This window comes from Oncorhynchus clarkii, chromosome 12 (genome assembly GCF_045791955.1).
Source record: "Oncorhynchus clarkii lewisi isolate Uvic-CL-2024 chromosome 12, UVic_Ocla_1.0, whole genome shotgun sequence".
NCBI lineage: Eukaryota > Metazoa > Chordata > Actinopteri > Salmoniformes > Salmonidae > Oncorhynchus > Oncorhynchus clarkii.
The window spans coordinates 19,291,826-19,310,576 of NC_092158.1; the positions used below are offsets into that span (position 1 = coordinate 19,291,826).

The following is an 18,751-nucleotide window of genomic DNA, read 5'->3' on the forward strand; positions in this document are numbered from 1 at the left end:
TCAGCCATCCATCCCTTCAGCCATCCATCCCTTCAGCCATCCTCAGCTATACATACCTTCACCCATCCTCAGCCATACATACCTTCACCCATCCTCAGCCATACATCCCTTCAGCCATACATCCCTTCAGCCATACATCCCTTCAGCCATCCATCCCTTCACCCATCCTCAGCCACCCATCTTCAGCCATCCTCAGCCATACATCCTCAGCCATCCCTTCAGCCATCTAAAGTAAACAGCAGCACGTGCCTGACTGCCTGCCTGGCTGGCTGAGCAGTTAACACAGTCAAGCAGTGCCTAGTATTGGAGTTTTGCTGCTGTGCTCAGATCAGTGTGTCTGTGGGGAGCAGGGCTGTGCTGTGATGTTCTAAGCAGAGCCTCCCCTTTCATTAGAGTTGAATCAAATGAGGACATCCCAGGAGCTAAGAGAAACGGAGATGGTGCTGAATAAATAAGTCTGTCAGGAAGCAAACTTAGACATGCATGCTCTTATAGACACATATACATTTACATATGCAGTAGACCTCCCAAAAAACGCTCACACACACACACACACACACGCACACACACACAAAATGGATGTGCACACAAACACACTCCCAGTTCCTGCTCGGGGCTGATAGTCTCTGAAGAGCTCTAGCAGCCTTAGGTCTCAGCTGGGGAAAATTCACTCACAGCACAGCTCAATCCCCACAACCCCTCTCCTCACTCATTCCCTGTCTCCCAGATGAATGCACTGGACACCCTGGGGCAGACAGCCCTGCACCGTGCTGCCATGGCAGGACACCTCCAGACCTGCAGACTGCTGCTGAGCTACGGCGCAGACGCCTCCATCCTCTCACTACAGGGATTCACCGCCTCACAGATGGGCAACGAGGCCGTGCAGCAGATACTCAGTGGTACGGAGAGACAACAGAGAGAGAAGGAGAGAGACAGCAAGAGAGAGAATATATGTGTGTGCCTGACAGCTCTGAATATGTGTGGGTCAGTGGAGGCTGCTGAGGGGAGGACGGCTCATAATAATGTCTGGAAAGGAACTAATGGAATGGCATCAAACACATAGAACCCACATGTTTGATGTATTTGATACCATTTCACTGATTTCTCCAGTCATTACCACTAGCCTGCCCTCCCCAATTATGGTGCCACCAACCTCCTGTGGTGTGGGTTTGTGTTTATTTACCTTTATCTCCTCTCCATTCTATTCAGACAGTCTGTCGGTTCCATCGCTGTGTCTTCCATGGAAAGCGACTGTGCAGTGACAGAGTGACCTTTCTACTGGCTGGGGTTGTGTTACACTGAGACACTGCTTGGTGATTATGTGATGTTCTTTTTTCTTGCCCAGAAAATGTACCTGTGAGGAACTCTGATGTAGACTATCAACTCCTGGAGGCCGCTAAAGCTGGAGATCTGGACACTGTGAAGGTAGGATTCTCATTTAAGTGTGTGTGCGTGCGTCTGTGTGGTCCTTACTCGCTGGCATAGCTAGCTGACTCACAAGAAAAAGAAGGCTAATACACGACATGCACAGGACCCGTTGATATGGAAACTGTTATTGGATTTTCTACTACTCTTTGTCTTGGTATGTGAACTCACTGGACTGCATCACCTTCAACTCTCAACCAGCACTCAGGGGTAGACGTAACATAGTAAATGTACATCTGGGACACTCCATTAGTATGATATGTTACGTTTCTTATGGTATGTATTCATTTATGGATGTCCATCATTTCGTATATGTTAAGAATTGCCATTCGTACAATATGTTACAAATGATGTTGTATTTCATGAATTACAATTATTTTGATATGTTACAAATTATGTGGTATTTTACGAATTACAATTCTTATATGTTACGAATTGCAATTCGTACAGCAAAATGATATGTTACAAATCCAATTTGATGTGGCTAACAATAGCTAGGTGGCTATCGCTAACGTTAGGTGGCTTGGTGGCTAATGTTAGCTAGGCTAGGAGTTAGGATATATGGTTAAGAGTTAGGTTAAAGGGTTAAGGTTAAGGGAAGGGTTGGCTAACATGCTAAGTAGTTGCAATGTAGCTAAAAAAAGTAGTCATTTGCATTAGCTTGAATGCTAATGTTGTCTGTGATTAAGTTTTGAACGCGCAACCTTTGGGTTGATACCCCACTTCTGTTTTTGACTTCAGTAACCTTCAGTCATATGTAACCACACCAAACCTAACATACTGACTGTATCATACTTATTTGAGTGTCCCGGATGTATGTTTACTATGTTACATCTAGTCTATGAGACCAGGCTGCAACTCAAGATATTGTGAGAATGTTTTGAAAACGTGCCATTTTCACCTCTGCTGCTTTTTCAGGTTTGATTTGATCTGCCTGTTAACTGAATGTTAGAATGGAAACTGAGTGTGTTTCTCTTTTTCCACTCTCACTCTCTCTGCAGACTGCTTTGCTGCTGTCGGAATGTAAAACGGTTCTCTCTCTCTCTCCTTGCAGTCATTGTGCTCTCCACAGAATGTGAATTGTCGGGACCTGGAGGGTCGTCACTCCACTCCACTGCACTTCGCCGCCGGCTACAACCGTGTGGCGGTGGTGGAGTACCTGCTGCATCATGGGGCCGACGTCCACGCTAAAGACAAGGGGTGAGTCTTTGGCTGACTTGATGGCTAGCTGGCTGTCTGGCTGGTTGGCTGCCTGGCTGACTGACTATCTGTCTTGCTGGTTGGCTGCCTGGCTGGCTTACTATGTGTCTGGATGGTTGAAAGAATCAGAATCTGGCTATCGGTCTTTCTTTCTCCCTATCTGTCTGTGTGTCGCTGTCTATTAGCTCAGAAATCTACATGTGTCTGTCTATCTCCTATCTCTACAGTGCTTTCATCTTCTCTGCTCCACCACTCCCCTGATGATATAGAATGTTATGTCTATGGTAGAAAATGACAAGATTATGTTGTGGACTGAGTTGGGTCTCTGGGGCTTGGCGCTGGCAATTGATTTATGTTGGCTTGGTGATAAAACCTACAGCCTGCATCCCATAGATTGAATTGGTATTTGTGTACTATGAGGTACCAGGGAGGAGATGTCTCTGGTCTGGATAGCTGATAACAATAACCTTGTCTTGGGGGCTAAGATACTAGCAGATACTATCTGATGTGAATTATTCATTTCTTTAATACAAATCCTGACCTTTTGACCCGTTCCACACATCTGTTGTTTGTCACGTATTCAGGCTCATGTGTCTTAACTATAAAATGGCGTGGCTCGTTGGGTTCTCAGCGATCACCTCCGGGCGATTGTTGACCAGCTCCATTATTGCAATAATGAACCTCTGTCTCTCTCTCTCTCCCCTTCTGACTCTCTCTCTCTCTCCCCCCTTCTGACTCTCTCTCCCCCTTCTGACTTTGTCTCCCCATCTGTCTCCATCTCTCTCTCCATTGATGTATCTCTCTCTCCGTCTCTTTCAATCCATCTCTTTCTCTGTCTCTCTCTACAGAGGTCTGGTGCCCCTGCACAACGCCTGTTCTTATGGTCACTATGAGGTAGCTGAGTTGCTGGTGAGACATGGGGCGTCGGTGAACGTGGCAGACCTGTGGAAGTTCACTCCTCTCCACGAGGCTGCAGCCAAGGGCAAATACGAGATCTGCAAGCTGCTCCTCAAGGTACTGTACACAACTGAACTCAGGCCTGTGTGACTCTACAACAGAGTTTGTCATTCAAAATATCTCTGGAGGCTATCACGCATTCTCAACCCCTGTCTCTGTCTCGGTCTCTCTGCGTCTGTGTCTCTCTGTCTCATTTTTTTGAGGGCTTTATTGGCATGGGAAACATAAGTTAACATTTCCAAAGCAAGTGAAGTAGATAATCAACAATACAAATTAACAGATAACATTGCACTTACAAAAGTTCCAAAAGAATAAAGACATTTCCAATGGCATTATGTGCAAATAGTTAAAGTACCAAAGGGAAAATATATAAACATAAATACAGGTTGTATTTACAATGGTGTTTGTTCTTCACTGGTTGACCTTTTCTTGTGGCAACAGGTCACAAACCTTGCTGCTGTGATGGCACACTCTGGTATTTCACCCAATAGATATGGGAGTTTATCAAAATTGGGTTTGTTTTCAAATTCTTTATGGGTCTGTGTAATCTGAGGGAAATATGTGTCTCTAATATGGTCATACATTGGGCAGGAGGTTAGGAAGGGCAGCACAGATTCCACCTCATTTTGTAGGCAGTGTGCACATAGCCTGTCATCTCTTGAGAGCCATGTCTGCCTACGGCGGCCTTTCTCAATAGCAAGGCTAAGCTCACTGAGTCTGTACATAGTCAAAGCTTTCCTTAAGTTTGGGTCAGTCACAGTGGTCAGGTATTCTGCCACTGTGTACTCTCTGTTTAGGGCCAAATAACTACAGCAAACTAGAATGCTATATTTTTGTTTTGTCATGATTTGGTTGGGTCTAATTGTGCTGCTGTCCTTGGGCTCTGTGGGGTCTGTGCTTGTGAACAGAGTCCCAGGACCAGCATGCTTAAGGGGCAGTTCTCCAGGTTCATCTCTCTGTAGGTGATGACTTGGAAGGTTTGGGTTTCTCTCTCTCCTTAAATACCTTTTACAGAGAGGTACTGTAGAAAGTCATAACAGTTTAGTCATTTAATTTTATCACATGCTGATGCCCATTGGTAGTTAAAGACTGTTTATTACGGCTGAATAATAGACAGGAAAAACACTTGTGTTTTATGGCTTATTTTAACTACACCTCCGGTCATGATTTGATCACTGGAGAGAGAGAGAGAAGGGGGAGAGAGCAGGATGTGTAATGTGTTCCTTCTCATCGGCGTTAAGCAGGGCCAGTTTATGTCTTAGAAAATATGTGAAACATGTGTATCTGGCTGTAAACTGAGGATTTATTTTGGATTGCATTAGCATATAAAAATGCTAAGAGCTGCTGGAGCATCTAACTTCCCACCTCATAGTTAGTGTTCCATTAAACTGGATGCACATCACAAGAATAACCCTGCTGAATAAATTACTTTTTTTTAGATTCTGAGTTATTTCAGAAGTTCTTATCACACGCTTTCTCAACCCGTCTCCCTCTGTTTCTCACTTTGGCATTCAAGAAACCAGCAACCATGTGTTCACCAGCCCATATTCACTGCAGCAGCCAAGAGGCACAGATTTCCTAGGTTTCATGTCAATCAAAGCTATACTCACTGCTGTCCCTTAGCAATACATGACAAGCCCCTCTGCTGGTTCCCTCAGCATGGGGCAGACCCGACCAAGAAGAACCGTGATGGAAACACTCCTCTGGACATGGTGAAGGAGGGGGACACGGACATCCAGGACCTGCTGAGAGGAGACGCTGCCCTGCTGGACGCTGCGAAGAAGGGCTGTCTGGCCCGCGTCCAGAAGCTCTGCAGCCCAGAGAACATCAACTGTAGAGACACACAGGGACGCAACTCCACCCCCCTGCACCTTGCAGGTGAGACTGGTCACCAAGACATAGCCAGGGGTACATACAGACGTGACCCACCCAGTTTGACTTCTGTTTCTAAATATCAAGTTCTGTTAACAAATAACAGTGTCAGTTATACTTGTCAAAAGGGCCAGATTTGATTAATTGTTAAATGACTTACCATGTAGAGAGACCACTCAGTGTCCTGAGTAACTGGCTGAAGTAGGTCTGCCAATGTAATCTCATGGACCCACTGTGTTTACAAGCTGAAGCTAGGTGTGATTGTAGACTCCCCCAGTGTGCCCAGATGGTCGGGCTGTGGGGCCAGTCTGCCCTCCCTGTGTCTGTGTGAAGCTGGTAGGCTGTGGCTCATTGGAGGGGGGACAACAGATGGGTGAAAGGAACTAACAGTCACAGTAGGGAATAGGGAACAGCCCCAGCCTGGGACAACAGCTGACCTGACACAGCCCACACCACACCATGTTCTACTACAATATAAAGAAAAAGTGCCAGTGCTCTGTCAACAGCACTAAGTGCATATTATGGGATGTATTAGGTTACAAAATCCACCTTTTTAGATATAATGTTAATAATATGGTAGAGAAAGACCCCTCATATTTGTCTTGGTAAAATGTTTTTTATAACCAAAGGATGAGATGTGAAAGTACGTCACTAAAGAGCGTTTTCACCCAGTCTGGGCAGAGTGGATGGACACCCTATAGTATGACCTCTCTAGGCGGCAGAGGAGCAGCATAGACTCCCCTCATCTCACACACACACAATCTATTTTTATTTATTTATTTACCTTTATTTAACTAGGCAAGTCAGTTAAAAACAAATTCTTATTTACAATGATTGCCTACCCCGGCCAAACCCTCCCCTAACCTGGACGACGCTGGGCCAATTGTGAGCGGCCCTATGGGACTCCCGATCACGGCCGGTTGTGATACAGTCCGGGATCAAACTCGGGTCTGTAGTGACGCCTCTAGCAGTGCCTTAGACCGCTGCGCCACTCAATTTCTACTACAGCTTGTTTTCACAGTTAACCTTCAGACAGCACAGGAGAAATGAAGATGGGATGTATGGTGACTCAGTGGTGGTTCCTGCTTGTATGGCTCCGAGCACAAACTCTCTTTTTTTATCCAGACATTTGGAACAACACATAAATAATCAGAACATTTAAAACTCTATAAATATGAATACAAAAATATGACTCATAAATATCAAAAAGAAGTAACAAAGACCAATAGAAACAAATTGTAGTATGTAAATACAAATAAAAAAGATAATCAAATTATTACACTATTACCCTATTGCTAACAGAAAACACAAATACAACTAAATTGCACAAGTCCTATATCACATAAATACACAAATAGAATAACACACTTATAAAGAAGAGAACCTGATTATTGCACTATTGCACTTCAAACAAGAAACACACAAGCTAAATTGCACTAGTACTGTACAAAGTTACAGGTGCGCTATTTGATAGATTCCCCTGCTCCCCCTACCTCGGGCTTCCAGTGGGGAGACCTGAGGTCAATAATGTTGATTAGACTAAGTCCTGGAGGGGAGAGAAGCAGTGGAGTAATGTGGAGGAGGGGGGTGGAGAGGGGCAGAGAGGAGCGGGGCAGAGAGGAGCGGGGCAGAGAGGAGCGGGGCAGAGAGGAGCTGGGCAGAGAGGAGCTGGGCAGAGAGGAGCTGGGCAGAGAGGAGCTGGGCAGAGAGGAGCGGTGCAGAGAGGAGCGGTGCAGAGAGGAGCTGGGCAGAGAGGAGCTGGGCAGAGACGAGCGGTACAGAGGGGCAGAGAGGAGCGGTGCAGAGAGGAGCGGGGCAGAGAGGAGCGGTGCAGAGGGGCAGAGAGGAGCTGGGCAGAGAGGAGCGGTGCAGAGGGGCAGAGAGGAGCGGGGCAGAGAGGCTAGGGGCAGAGAGGAGCGGTGCAGAGGGGCAGAGAGGAGCGGTGCAGAGGGGCAGAGAGGAGCGGTGCAGAGGGGCAGAGAGGAGCGGTGCAGAGAGGAGAGGGGCAGAGAGGAGCGGTTCAGAGGGGCAGAGAGGAGCGGTGCAGAGGGGCAGAGAGGAGCGGTGCAGAGGGGCAGAGAGGAGCGGTGCAGAGAGGAGAGGGGCAGAGAGGAGCGGTTCAGAGGGGCAGAGAGGAGCGGTTCAGAGGGGCAGAGAGGAGCGGTGCAGAGGGGCAGAGAGGAGCGGTGCAGAGGGGCAGAGAGGAGAGGGGCAGAGGGGCAGAGAGGAGCGGTTCAGAGGGGCAGAGAGGAGCGGGGCAGAGAGGAGAGGGGCAGAGAGGAGCGGTGCAGAGGGGCAGAAAAGAGCGGTGCAGAGGGGCAGAGAGGAGCGGGGCAGAGAAGAGCGGTGCAGAAGGGGGCAGAGGAGCTGTGCAGAAGGGGGCAGAGAGGAGCGGTGCAGAGGGGCAGAGAGGAGCCTGGCAGAGAGGAGCGGTGCAGAGGGGCAGAGAGGAACAGTGCAGAGGGGGGCAGAGAGGACCCGAGAGGGGCAGAGGGGACCGGAGGGGCTCAGGGTGGAGAAGAGAGAAGAATAGCAGTGTGCTCACTGTCCAGAGGCCTCATCACACAACGGCGGAACTGTATTTCTTTCTCTATTTCTGCTCAATTTCTTACACAATAAATGACTGCAGTGGCATAGGGTCACTCTATGAAGCTGAGCTTGTTTAAGACCTTGAAAGAATAGTGAAAAGAAAAGTGGGAGAAAGAGGCAGAGAGGAGCCTGGCAGAGAGGAGCGGTGCAGAGGGGCAGAGAGGAGCGGTGCAGAGGGGAAGAGAGGAGCGGTGCAGAGGGGCAGAGAGGAGCGGGGCAGAGAGGTGCGGTGCAGAGGGGCAGAGAGGAGCGGTGCAGAGGGGCAGAGAGGAGCGGTGCAGAGGGGAAGAGAGGAGCGGTGCAGAGGGGCAGAGAGGAGCGGGGCAGAGAGGTGCGGTGCAGAGGGGCAGAGAGGAGCGGGGCAGAGAGGCTAGGGGCAGAGAGGAGCGGTGCAGAGGGGCAGAGAGGAGCGGTGCAGAGGGGCAGAGAGGAGCGGTGCAGAGGGGCAGAGAGGAGCGATGCAGAGAGGAGAGGGGCAGAGAGGAGCGGTTCAGAGGGGCAGAGAGGAGCGGTGCAGAGGGGCAGAGAGGAGCGGTGCAGAGGGGCAGAGAGGAGCGGTGCAGAGAGGAGAGGGGCAGAGAGGAGCGGTTCAGAGGGGCAGAGAGGAGCGGTTCTGAGGGGCAGAGAGGAGCGGTGCAGAGGGGCAGAGAGGAGCGGTGCAGAGGGGCAGAGAGGAGAGGGGCAGAGGGGCAGAGAGGAGCGGTTCAGAGGGGCAGAGAGGAGCGGGGCAGAGAGGAGAGGGGCAGAGAGGAGCGGTGCAGAGGGGCAGAAAAGAGCGGTGCAGAGGGGCAGAGAGGAGCGGGGCAGAGAAGAGCGGTGCAGAAGGGGGCAGAGGAGCTGTGCAGAAGGGGGCAGAGAGGAGCGGTGCAGAGGGGCAGAGAGGAGCCTGGCAGAGAGGAGCGGTGCAGAGGGGCAGAGAGGAACAGTGCAGAGGGGGGCAGAGAGGACCCGAGAGGGGCAGAGGGGACCGGAGGGGCTCAGGGTGGAGAAGAGAGAAGAATAGCAGTGTGCTCACTGTCCAGAGGCCTCATCACACAACGGCGGAACTGTATTTCTTTCTCTATTTCTGCTCAATTTCTTACACAATAAATGACTGCAGTGGCATAGGGTCACTCTATGAAGCTGAGCTTGTTTAAGACCTTGAAAGAATAGTGAAAAGAAAAGTGGGAGAAAGAGGCAGAGAGGAGCCTGGCAGAGAGGAGCGGTGCAGAGGGGCAGAGAGGAGCGGTGCAGAGGGGAAGAGAGGAGCGGTGCAGAGGGGCAGAGAGGAGCGGGGCAGAGAGGTGCGGTGCAGAGGGGCAGAGAGGAGCGGTGCAGAGGGGCAGAGAGGAGCGGTGCAGAGGGGAAGAGAGGAGCGGTGCAGAGGGGCAGAGAGGAGCGGGGCAGAGAGGTGCGGTGCAGAGGGGCAGAGAGGAGCGGTGCAGAGGGGCAGAGAGGAGCGGTGCAGAGGGGCAGAGAGGAGCGGGGCAGAGAGGAGCGGTGCAGAGGGGCAGAGAGGAGCGGGGCAGAGAGGAGCGGTGCAGAGGGGCAGAGAGGAGCGGTGCAGAGGGGCAGAGAGGAGCGGGGCAGAGAGGAGCGGTGCAGAGGGGCAGAGAGGAGCGGGGCAGAGAGGAGCGGTGCAGAGGGGCAGAGAGGAGCGGTGCAGAGGGGCAGAGAGGAGCGGGGCAGAGAGGAGCGGTGCAGAGGGGCAGAGAGGGATTGAGATGGAACACCAGCCATATGGTGCCATGCTATATTAACCCATTGTGTGTTTGCTTCCACCCCCACCCCCCACCAGCTGGCTACAATAACCTGGAGGTAGCAGAATACCTGCTGGAGCATGGAGCTGATGTCAACGCCCAGGACAAGGGGGGTCTCATCCCCCTCCACAACGCTGCCTCTTATGGGGTGAGTAAACTCACCTCCTCCCTCTCTTCTCCATCCCATGGAGCCCAACAAGTATTTATTATTTATTATTTCTAACGCCAGAATAGTTTACTGAGCCAATCAGAGCTCCTCTCTACTCCTGTTCCCCCACATAGCCTCTCTGTGCTTCCTCCTTATTACAAACACAATTTGTTGTGTTCCTGAGTGTGAGGCATTGTGGCGTGTGTGTAAATGGTGTGATGTAGAGGTCCCTCCAAGGCTGAAGGAGCTCATAAAGTTTTCATGTAACACTACGTTTCATAGTTGATTTTGTAAGGAACCCTGGCGTCTCCTAGTGAGGGAGACTTAGTGGAAACACTGGCTGATATGGAGATGATACTAAGTGGTCACAAAGGAGTTGAGAGAGACAGAGCACAGCAGCACTGACAGTAAACACTATCTAGTCTACAGTAAATCAAATAGGCCAAGTAACTGTTCAAGCCACAACCAAGCCTTCTCCCAACCTAACCAAGCCCTCTCCCAACCTAACCAAGCCCTCTCCCAACCTAACCAAGCCCTCTCCCAACCTAACCAAGCCCTCTCCCAACCTAACCAAGCCCTTTCCCAACCTAACCAAACCCTCTCCCAACCTAACCCAACCTGCTCCTCCTCCTCTTGCTGCTGCTGACATAACAGTCCTGGATTCAGTCCAGCGCCCACCCTGCTGCCCCAACCTAACCAAACCCTCTCCCAACCTAACCAAACCCTCTCCCAACCCAACCAAAGCCTCTCCCAACCCGACCAAACCCTCTCCCAACCCGACCAAACCCTCTCCCAACCCGACCAAACCCTCTCCCAACCCGACCAAACCCTCTCCCAACCCGACCAAAACCTATCCCAACCCGACCAAGCCCTCTCCCAACCAAACCTTCTCCCAACCTAACCAAGCCCTCTCCCAACCCGACCAAGCCCTCTCCCAACCCGACCAAGCCCTCTCCCAACCCGACCAAGCCCTCTCCCAACCCGACCAAACCCTCTCCCAACCCGACCAAACCCTCTCCCAACCCGACCAAAACCTATCCCAACCCGACCAAGCCCTCTCCCAACCCGACCAAGCCCTCTCCCAACCAAACCCTCTCTCAACCTAACCAAGCCCTCTCCCAACCCGACCAAGCCCTCTCCCAACCCGACCAAGCCCTCTCCCAACCCGACCAAGCCCTCTCCCAACCCGACCACAACCAAACTCTCTCCCAACCCAACCAAACTCTCTCCCAACCCAACCAAACTCTCTCCCAACCCAACCAAACTCTCCCAATCAAACCCTCTCCCAACATAAATGAAACACAATCTCAGGGACAGTTCTGACCATAGAGACAACACAGATGGGAAACTGGGCCATTTGTTAAGCTAATAAGCAGCAGGAATGGCTGTTGTTTGTTTTGTTTATGCCATTGTTTAGTCCAGCAGTAGTGTGTGGCCCCTGGGGGCATGATTAGTCCCAAACAGGAATCTCAGAGCAGGCTGCTGCTTACATAACAGTCCTGGGTTCAGTCCAGTGCCCACCCTGCTGCCCCTTGGCATGGTTCCTACTCCTCCTCCTCTTGCTGCTGCTGACATAACAGTCCTGGGTTCAGTCCAGTGCCCACCCTGCTGCCCCTTGGCATGGTTCCTGCTCCTCCTCCTCTTGCTGCTGCTGACATAACAGTCCTGGGTTCAGTCCAGTGCCCACCCTGCTGCCCCTTGGCATGGTTCCTACTCCTCCTCCTCTTGCTGCTGCTGACATAACAGTCCTGGGTTCAGTCCAGTGCCCACCCTGCTGCCCCTTGGCATGGTTCCTACTCCTCCTCCTCTTGCTGCTGCTGACATAACAGTCCTGGGTTCAGTCCAGCGCCCACCCTGCTGCCCCTTGGCATGGTTCCTACTCCTCCTCCTCTTGCTGCTGCTGACATAACAGTCCTGGGTTCAGTCCAGTGCCCACCCTGCTGCCCCTTGGCATGGTTCCTACTCCTCCTCCTCTTGCTGCTGCTGACATAACAGTCCTGGGTTCAGTCCAGCGCCCACCCTGCTGCCCCTTGGCATGGTTCCTGCTCCTCCTCCTCTTGCTGCTGCTGACATAACAGTCCTGGGTTCAGTCCAGTGCCCACCCTGCTGCCCCTTGGCATGGTTCCTACTCCTCCTCCTCTTGCTGCTGCTGACATAACAGTCCTGGGTTCAGTCCAGCGCCCACCCTGATGCCCCTTGGCATGGTTCCTGCTCCTCCTCCTCTTGCTGCTGCTGACATAACAGTCCTGGGTTCAGTCCAGCGCCCACCCTGCTGCCCCTTGGCATGGTTCCTACTCCTCCTCTTCTTGCTGCTGCTGACATAACAGTCCTGGGTTCAGTCCAGCGCCCACCCTGCTGCCCCTTGGCATGGTTCCTACTCCTCCTCCTCTTGCTGCTGCTGACATAACAGTCCTGGGTTCAGTCCAGTGCCCACCCTGCTGCCCCTTGGCATGGTTCCTGCTCCTCCTCCTCTTGCTGCTGCTGACATAACAGTCCTGGGTTCAGTCCAGTGCCCACCCTGCTGCCCCTTGGCATGGTTCCTACTCCTCCTCCTCTTGCTGCTGCTGACATAACAGTCCTGGGTTCAGTCCAGTGCCCACCCTGCTGCCCCTTGGCATGGTTCCTGCTCCTCCTCCTCTTGCTGCTGCTCACATAACAGTCCTGGGTTCAGTCCAGCGCCCACCCTGCTGCCCCTTGGCATGGTTCCTGCTCCTCCTCCTCTTGCTGCTGCTTCAGGCCAAGTATTGGCCAATGTGCTGCTTTGACTGCCAGTGTGCTCTTAAGGCCCGTGGGTCGGCTGGGAGGTCTTGGCTGACCTTGACTGAGCCTTACCATCTGTATTCCGTAGGGTCACTGTGAGTGGTGATGAATGTCATTGGGCTCAGCTCATTACAACATAGTGTGTTGGAGGAGTGCGGAGCACAGAGGCCAGTCTGGCTAGCCGGCTGAGTGGGCCACGTCCAGCCAGCTGAGTGGGCCACATCCAGCCGGCTGAGTGGGCCACGTTCAGCCGGCTAGCTCAGTGAATTGTGACTCCTGAGAGTGAGTCAGAGCACAGCATATTGCTGCGATCTTAAAACGCATCGGCGCTTTCTGTAGAAACAAAATGCACTATAGTTATCAGAATGATGGATGATATGGAGGGTTGATATGGAGGGATGATATGGAGGGATGTGTAAATTATATGATTCTATGATAATATGATGAGTCATGGATTTAACTGATTCACTCTTTAGTTCATTGAATGACACATTTTTCATTCATACATTCAGATTTAGCCTAGCATGTTCCTGTTTCTCCCTCAGCATGTGGATATAGCTGCTCTCCTGATCAAGTACAACACGTGTGTGAACGCTACTGATAAGTGGGCCTTCACCCCGCTCCACGAGGCGGCTCAGAAAGGCCGGACCCAGCTATGTGCTCTGCTACTGGCCCACGGAGCTGACCCTAGCATGAAGAACCAGGAGGGACAGGCGCCACTGGACCTGGCTACGGTATACACACACACGGATATACACACACACAGATATACACACACACAGATATATACACGGATGCACACACACACATTTGTAATTACCTCAGGGAATGACCTCACTCTGCCATGTAATACTGTAATACACAACCGTAGCTTGTTATGAGGTCCTCACTGATTTGAACCATGTTCTGATTATCAGAAACTTCGGCCATTGACCTTCCTTCTGATTAATGAGCTACAGTGCATTCGGAAAATATTCAAACCCCTTCACTTTTTATTACATTACAGCCTTATTCTAAAATGTTTGTTTTTTAAAACATGAATCAATCTACACACAGTACCCCATAATGACAAAGCAGAAACATACGTATTCAGACCCTTTACTCAATACATCTCCACAGAATAACTCTGAAGCTCTAGGAAGTCTTGGTGGTTCCAAACTTCTTCCATTTAAGAATGATGGAGGCCACTGGGTTCTTGGGGACCTTCAATGATGCAGACATTTTTTGGTACCCCTTCCCCAGACCTGTGCCTCGACACAATCCTGTCTCGTAGTTCTACGGACAATTCCTTCGACCTCATGGCTTGTTTTTTTTCTCTGACATGCACTCTCAACTGTGGGACCTTATATAGACAGGTGTGTGCCTTTCCAAATCATGTCCAATCAATTTAATTTACCACAGGTGGACTCTAATCAAGTTGTAGAAACATCTCAAGGATGATCAATTGAAACAGGATGCACCTGAGTTAAATTTCGAGACTCATAGCTAAGGGTCTTAATACTTATGCAAATAAGTTTTTTTTTTTTTTTAGTTTTTTTTTTTAACCTCTTTTCGCTTTGTCATTATGGGGTATTGTGTGTAGATTGAGGGGAGAAATGTATTTCATCCATTTTGGAATAAGGCTGTAATGTAAGAAAATGTGGAAAGAGTGAAGGGGTCTGAAAACATTCCGAATGCCCTGTATATGGATTACTGTGTAAATCAATGGATATCTTTACTATAGAATCCTCATTACATTGTGTCTGTTTCTTGTCTCTTCTGTCTCAGGCTGATGACATCAGAGCACTGCTGATAGATGCCATGCCTCCAGACGCCCTGCCCAGCTGCTTCAAGCCTCAGGCCACGGTGGTCAGCGCCTCAGTGGTCAGTACAGCCGTCATCTCTCCAGCCTCCACGCCCTCCTGCTTGTCTGCAGCGAGCAGCATAGACAACCTGGCCGGGTCCCTCAGCGAGCTCACTGTGGCTGGAGCCACTGGGCCTGCAGATGGAGCCACCGGCTCCGACAGGAAGGACAAAGAGAGTACGTAAACCCTCCGACTTTTATATACAGTATATTATAATATTATACAACTTTGTCAAGCCAAGGATGGACATTTTTCTTTGACATCAACAATGATTAAAATGACTCTTATACATATGAGAAACAGTTAGCCTGATTTGTCTCACAGTATTTAAGCAGTCTTGTCTGTTTTGTTTCATTCAACAGCTGTTGTAGACATGAACATCAGCCAGTTCCTGAAGAGCTTGGGGTTGGAGCACCTGCGTGACATCTTCCAGAGGGAACAGGTAAATGCACGTATCCTAGTGGTCACTGTACGAGCCAATCACTTTCATGTTTACTGTTGCCCAATCATACACCTCTTGTCACTCACGCCACAAACCTAAAAAGCTCAACTCTGAATCTACCTGTCATCCATGCTTCTCTGTCTACAGCTGGTCTTTTTACTGGAGCTTTCCACAGTCAGTCAGTAGTATTGACTGCCTGCCTCATCCATAGAAACAGATCATTTCAGACTTTACCATGCTGCATGGCCAGACACTGAAATGACCCTCATCCTGTAGAGTAGACTGCCCCCACTCTTCTCTATCACCTGCTCTTCCTTTCCCTTCCTCCCTCCCTCCCCTCTGCATGTACCTGCAGCAGCTCCAAGTGCCCTGTATCTCCTTGTCTCCAGCAGGATAGTTTAGGCTGACCTCTTCATCCCACTGCTGATTGGTTTTAGGGGGAATGTTGGGTTCCACGCAGAGCGTTGAGAGTGTGTGGAGTTCCATGCCAGGTGAAAACAGGCTGGGGACACAGTAGGGATGCTGGGACGGAGAGGGCTTTCATTTTCACATACATGAGCAGATGAATCCCTACAGTGGGGAGCAGAGGGAGGAGGTCTGGAGAGTGGAAAAAATCAGACAGGTTTCTTTTCCTGATTGTTTAGACCGGGTCAATAGTTTGAGGCTCTTTGAGATAGCCAAGGATGAGGCTCTTTGGGTTTGTGAGAGAGAGATAATTCAGGGGATATTTGCTCAGTGAATAAAAAAATCAAGGGTCCTCCATACACAGTCACTAACACACCCCACACTCACACCACGGCCTCTACATACAGTCTCAACGTTATACTCTCTATATGCGATTGTGTGAGCGTTTGTTTATTTGTCCATATCTGAAGGTTTGTGTTTGTGTGTGGGCTGGATGATGATGATGATGATGCATGCTGCTGTGAAAAAGGATTCTCCAGTGTTGTTGATCAGTGAACATGCAGTTTAGTAGTGAGTCACCCATTTAAATCCCTCTCTTCTCCCCATCGTCTTCTCCTCCACATGCTAAGTTTATCCCCTCAGTGGGTGGAGAGATTTTAAACAACTCACTGCACTGCCCGGATGACTGAGGGTGGCCGAGAGAGAGGGAGCGCTCTGAACCTGACTCATGTCTTGGTACAATGGGTCATGGTAGGCTGCAAAAAGGGATAGAAGAAGGGCCCCAGCGACAAGGGTTGGAAACTTTCCGGTAAATTTCCAGAATTTTTCCGGAAATTTTCCATGGGAAGTTAAGGACGTGAATTTTGGGAATTTTGCTTAAATTCATCAAAAAAGTTAGCTTATAACAGTGAACCTTTTTTGTGGGATACACATAAGGCAATTCTAGGTCTTGTGGCATATTTTGGTTAAACTATCCCCAATTCAATGGAATTGCAACCCTCTGCATGCAAAGTGCACTCTTCCATAACATGTGCAGTGCACTCTTCCATCACATGTGCAGTGCACTCTTCCATCACATCTACAGCTGATTCTCAAGATTTTGCGCACTAATGAGATGCTATTGAGCCGACACTACTACACTGTCTGAGCGAAGGACTACATGCTTTCTAGTAAGTTTTGATTGCAATAATGGGTGGGGTGAATACATTTTATATGACATACATGTTTTTTTTGTTAAATAGTAGCCTATAACAAAGTGTGTTTAAATAATTTCTAACTTGTTAACAATTTCGGCTAGTTAGTTTCTGCTACCATGTGGGGTTTAGCTTGCTTGAACCTGCTAACTGAGGAATGTTAATTCACCTGTTTCCATGCGTGTTTAATTTTAAAACATGCATCTTATAAAGGAGATGTTTCTAATCTTTACAGGAAAATGCCACGGGCACTGTCTGATGTGTGGAGACATTTCACTGCAGCTAATGGAGAAGGAAAAGCTGTGTACATTTGCAAATACGGTGCCAAATCATATGTGAAGAATGCAACAAAGATGCAGAATCATCTGGCCAAGTGCATAAAGTTCCCTCAGCGCTCACAACAAGCAACCTGACAAAAGTCCCTCTTCTTCTGTTCTAGGTGAAAATGATGAATCAGACACCTTATCAATAGCAACAGCTCATGGTCCTCCTGGAATCAGAAGTTTTTTTTGACTGAATGGAGGAACGTAGTCAGAGAAATTCTGATGAATGTCTTGCTCGAGCTGTGTATGCAACTGGTTTACCTCTGATGCTCACAGGCAATGTGTATTGGAAGAGATTTCTGAATTTTCTTCACCCAGCATAACCCCTCCAAACAGACATGCATTATCTACTCATTTGCAGATTTCAAGTGAAGGTCAAGCAAATCATAGAGAAAGCAGAATGTATTGCAATTATCTCTGATGTTTGGTCGAATGAATAAGGAATAATTAACTACATCTCCACCCCTCAATCAGTATTCTACAAGAGCACAGACACAAGGGAAAACAGACACACCGGTCTCTACATTGCAGAATAACTGAAAGCAGTCATCAATGACCTTGGACCACAGAAGGTATTTGCACTGGTGACAGACAATGCTGTGAACATGAAGGCTGCTTGGTCTAAAGTGGAGGAGTCCTACTCTCACATCACACCCATTGGCTGTGCTGCTCATGCATTGAATCTGCTCCTCAAGGACATCATGGCACTGAAAACAATGGATACACTCAATGGATACAAGAGAGACAGGGAAATGGTTAGGTATGTGAAGGGTCATCAAGTTATAGCAGCAATCTACCTCACCAAGCAAAGTGAGAAGAATAAGAGCACCACATTGAAACTGCCTACCCGTTGGGGTGGTGTTGTCATCATGTTTGACAGTCGCCTGAAGGGGAAGGGGTCTCTCCAAGAAATGGCCATGTCACAGTCTGCCGATATGAACAGCCCCATCAAGAGGATCCTCCTGGATGATGTATTTTGGGAGAGCGTGGTAAGCAGCCTGAAACTCCTGAAACCTATAGCAGTAGCCACTGCACGGATTGAGGGAGTCAATGCCATCCTGTCTGATGTTCAGACCTTGCTTGCAGATGTCAGAGAACAAATCAGTACTGCCCTGCCCACTTCACTGTTGCTCCAAGCAGAGGAAACAACAGTACTGAAATACATCAAAAAGTGTGAAGACTTCTGCCTGAAGCCCATACACGCCGCAGCGTACATGTTGGGCCCCAAGTATGCTGGCAAGAGCATCCTGTCTGGTGCAGAGATCAAGGCCTATGGTGTCATCACTACTGTGTCTCGCCACTTTGGCCTGGATGGGGGGCAAGGTTCTTGGCAGTCTGGCGAAGTACACTTCCAAGCAAGGGCTTTAGGATGGAGATGCAATATGGCAGTCGTGCCAACATATCTCATCAGCCACCTGCTGGAAGGGACTTTCCCCTGTTGCCTCCATCATCCTCCAAATCCCACCAACATCAGCCGTGTCAGAGCACAACTGGTCCTTGTTTGGGAACACGCACACCAAAGCACGCAAAAGGCTGACCAATACAAAGGTTGAAAAATTGGTGGCCATCCGGGCAAATTTGAGGCTTTTTGAGTCTGACAATGACTCATCCTCAACAAAGTTGGAAAGTGACAGTGAAGATGAGGCCTCAGAGTCTGATGTTCAAGAGGTGGACATTGAGGAGGCCCAGGGAGAAGACATGGAAGCCTGAGAGGAAGACAACCAAAGCTTTAGTTTCTAGACGATCATTTTACATATGATGCGATGGATCATTGGGGATCATTCAATATTCCCTTTCTTTTGTTGTTCAGTGAAATCATCCCATGTGAAGAGTCAACTCATTTAATTAGAATTC

The 18,751-nt window shown here is 49.5% G+C and overlaps 1 protein-coding gene across 2 annotated transcripts in view; it reads left to right on the forward strand.

The window, feature by feature from the left end:
• Nucleotides 1-18,751, forward strand: part of LOC139422845 (poly [ADP-ribose] polymerase tankyrase-1-like) — a 157,138-nt gene that overhangs the window by 133,283 nt on the left and 5,104 nt on the right. For both annotated transcript variants that reach the window (XM_071174258.1, XM_071174257.1), the window contains 9 exons: nucleotides 728-899; nucleotides 1,346-1,425; nucleotides 2,480-2,625; nucleotides 3,474-3,639; nucleotides 5,241-5,460; nucleotides 9,821-9,930; nucleotides 13,236-13,424; nucleotides 14,458-14,710; nucleotides 14,897-14,976. In XM_071174258.1, coding sequence (XP_071030359.1) covers nucleotides 728-899; nucleotides 1,346-1,425; nucleotides 2,480-2,625; nucleotides 3,474-3,639; nucleotides 5,241-5,460; nucleotides 9,821-9,930; nucleotides 13,236-13,424; nucleotides 14,458-14,710; nucleotides 14,897-14,976 — 1,416 coding nt within the window. The remainder of the gene's footprint in view (nucleotides 1-727; nucleotides 900-1,345; nucleotides 1,426-2,479; nucleotides 2,626-3,473; nucleotides 3,640-5,240; nucleotides 5,461-9,820; nucleotides 9,931-13,235; nucleotides 13,425-14,457; nucleotides 14,711-14,896; nucleotides 14,977-18,751) is intronic.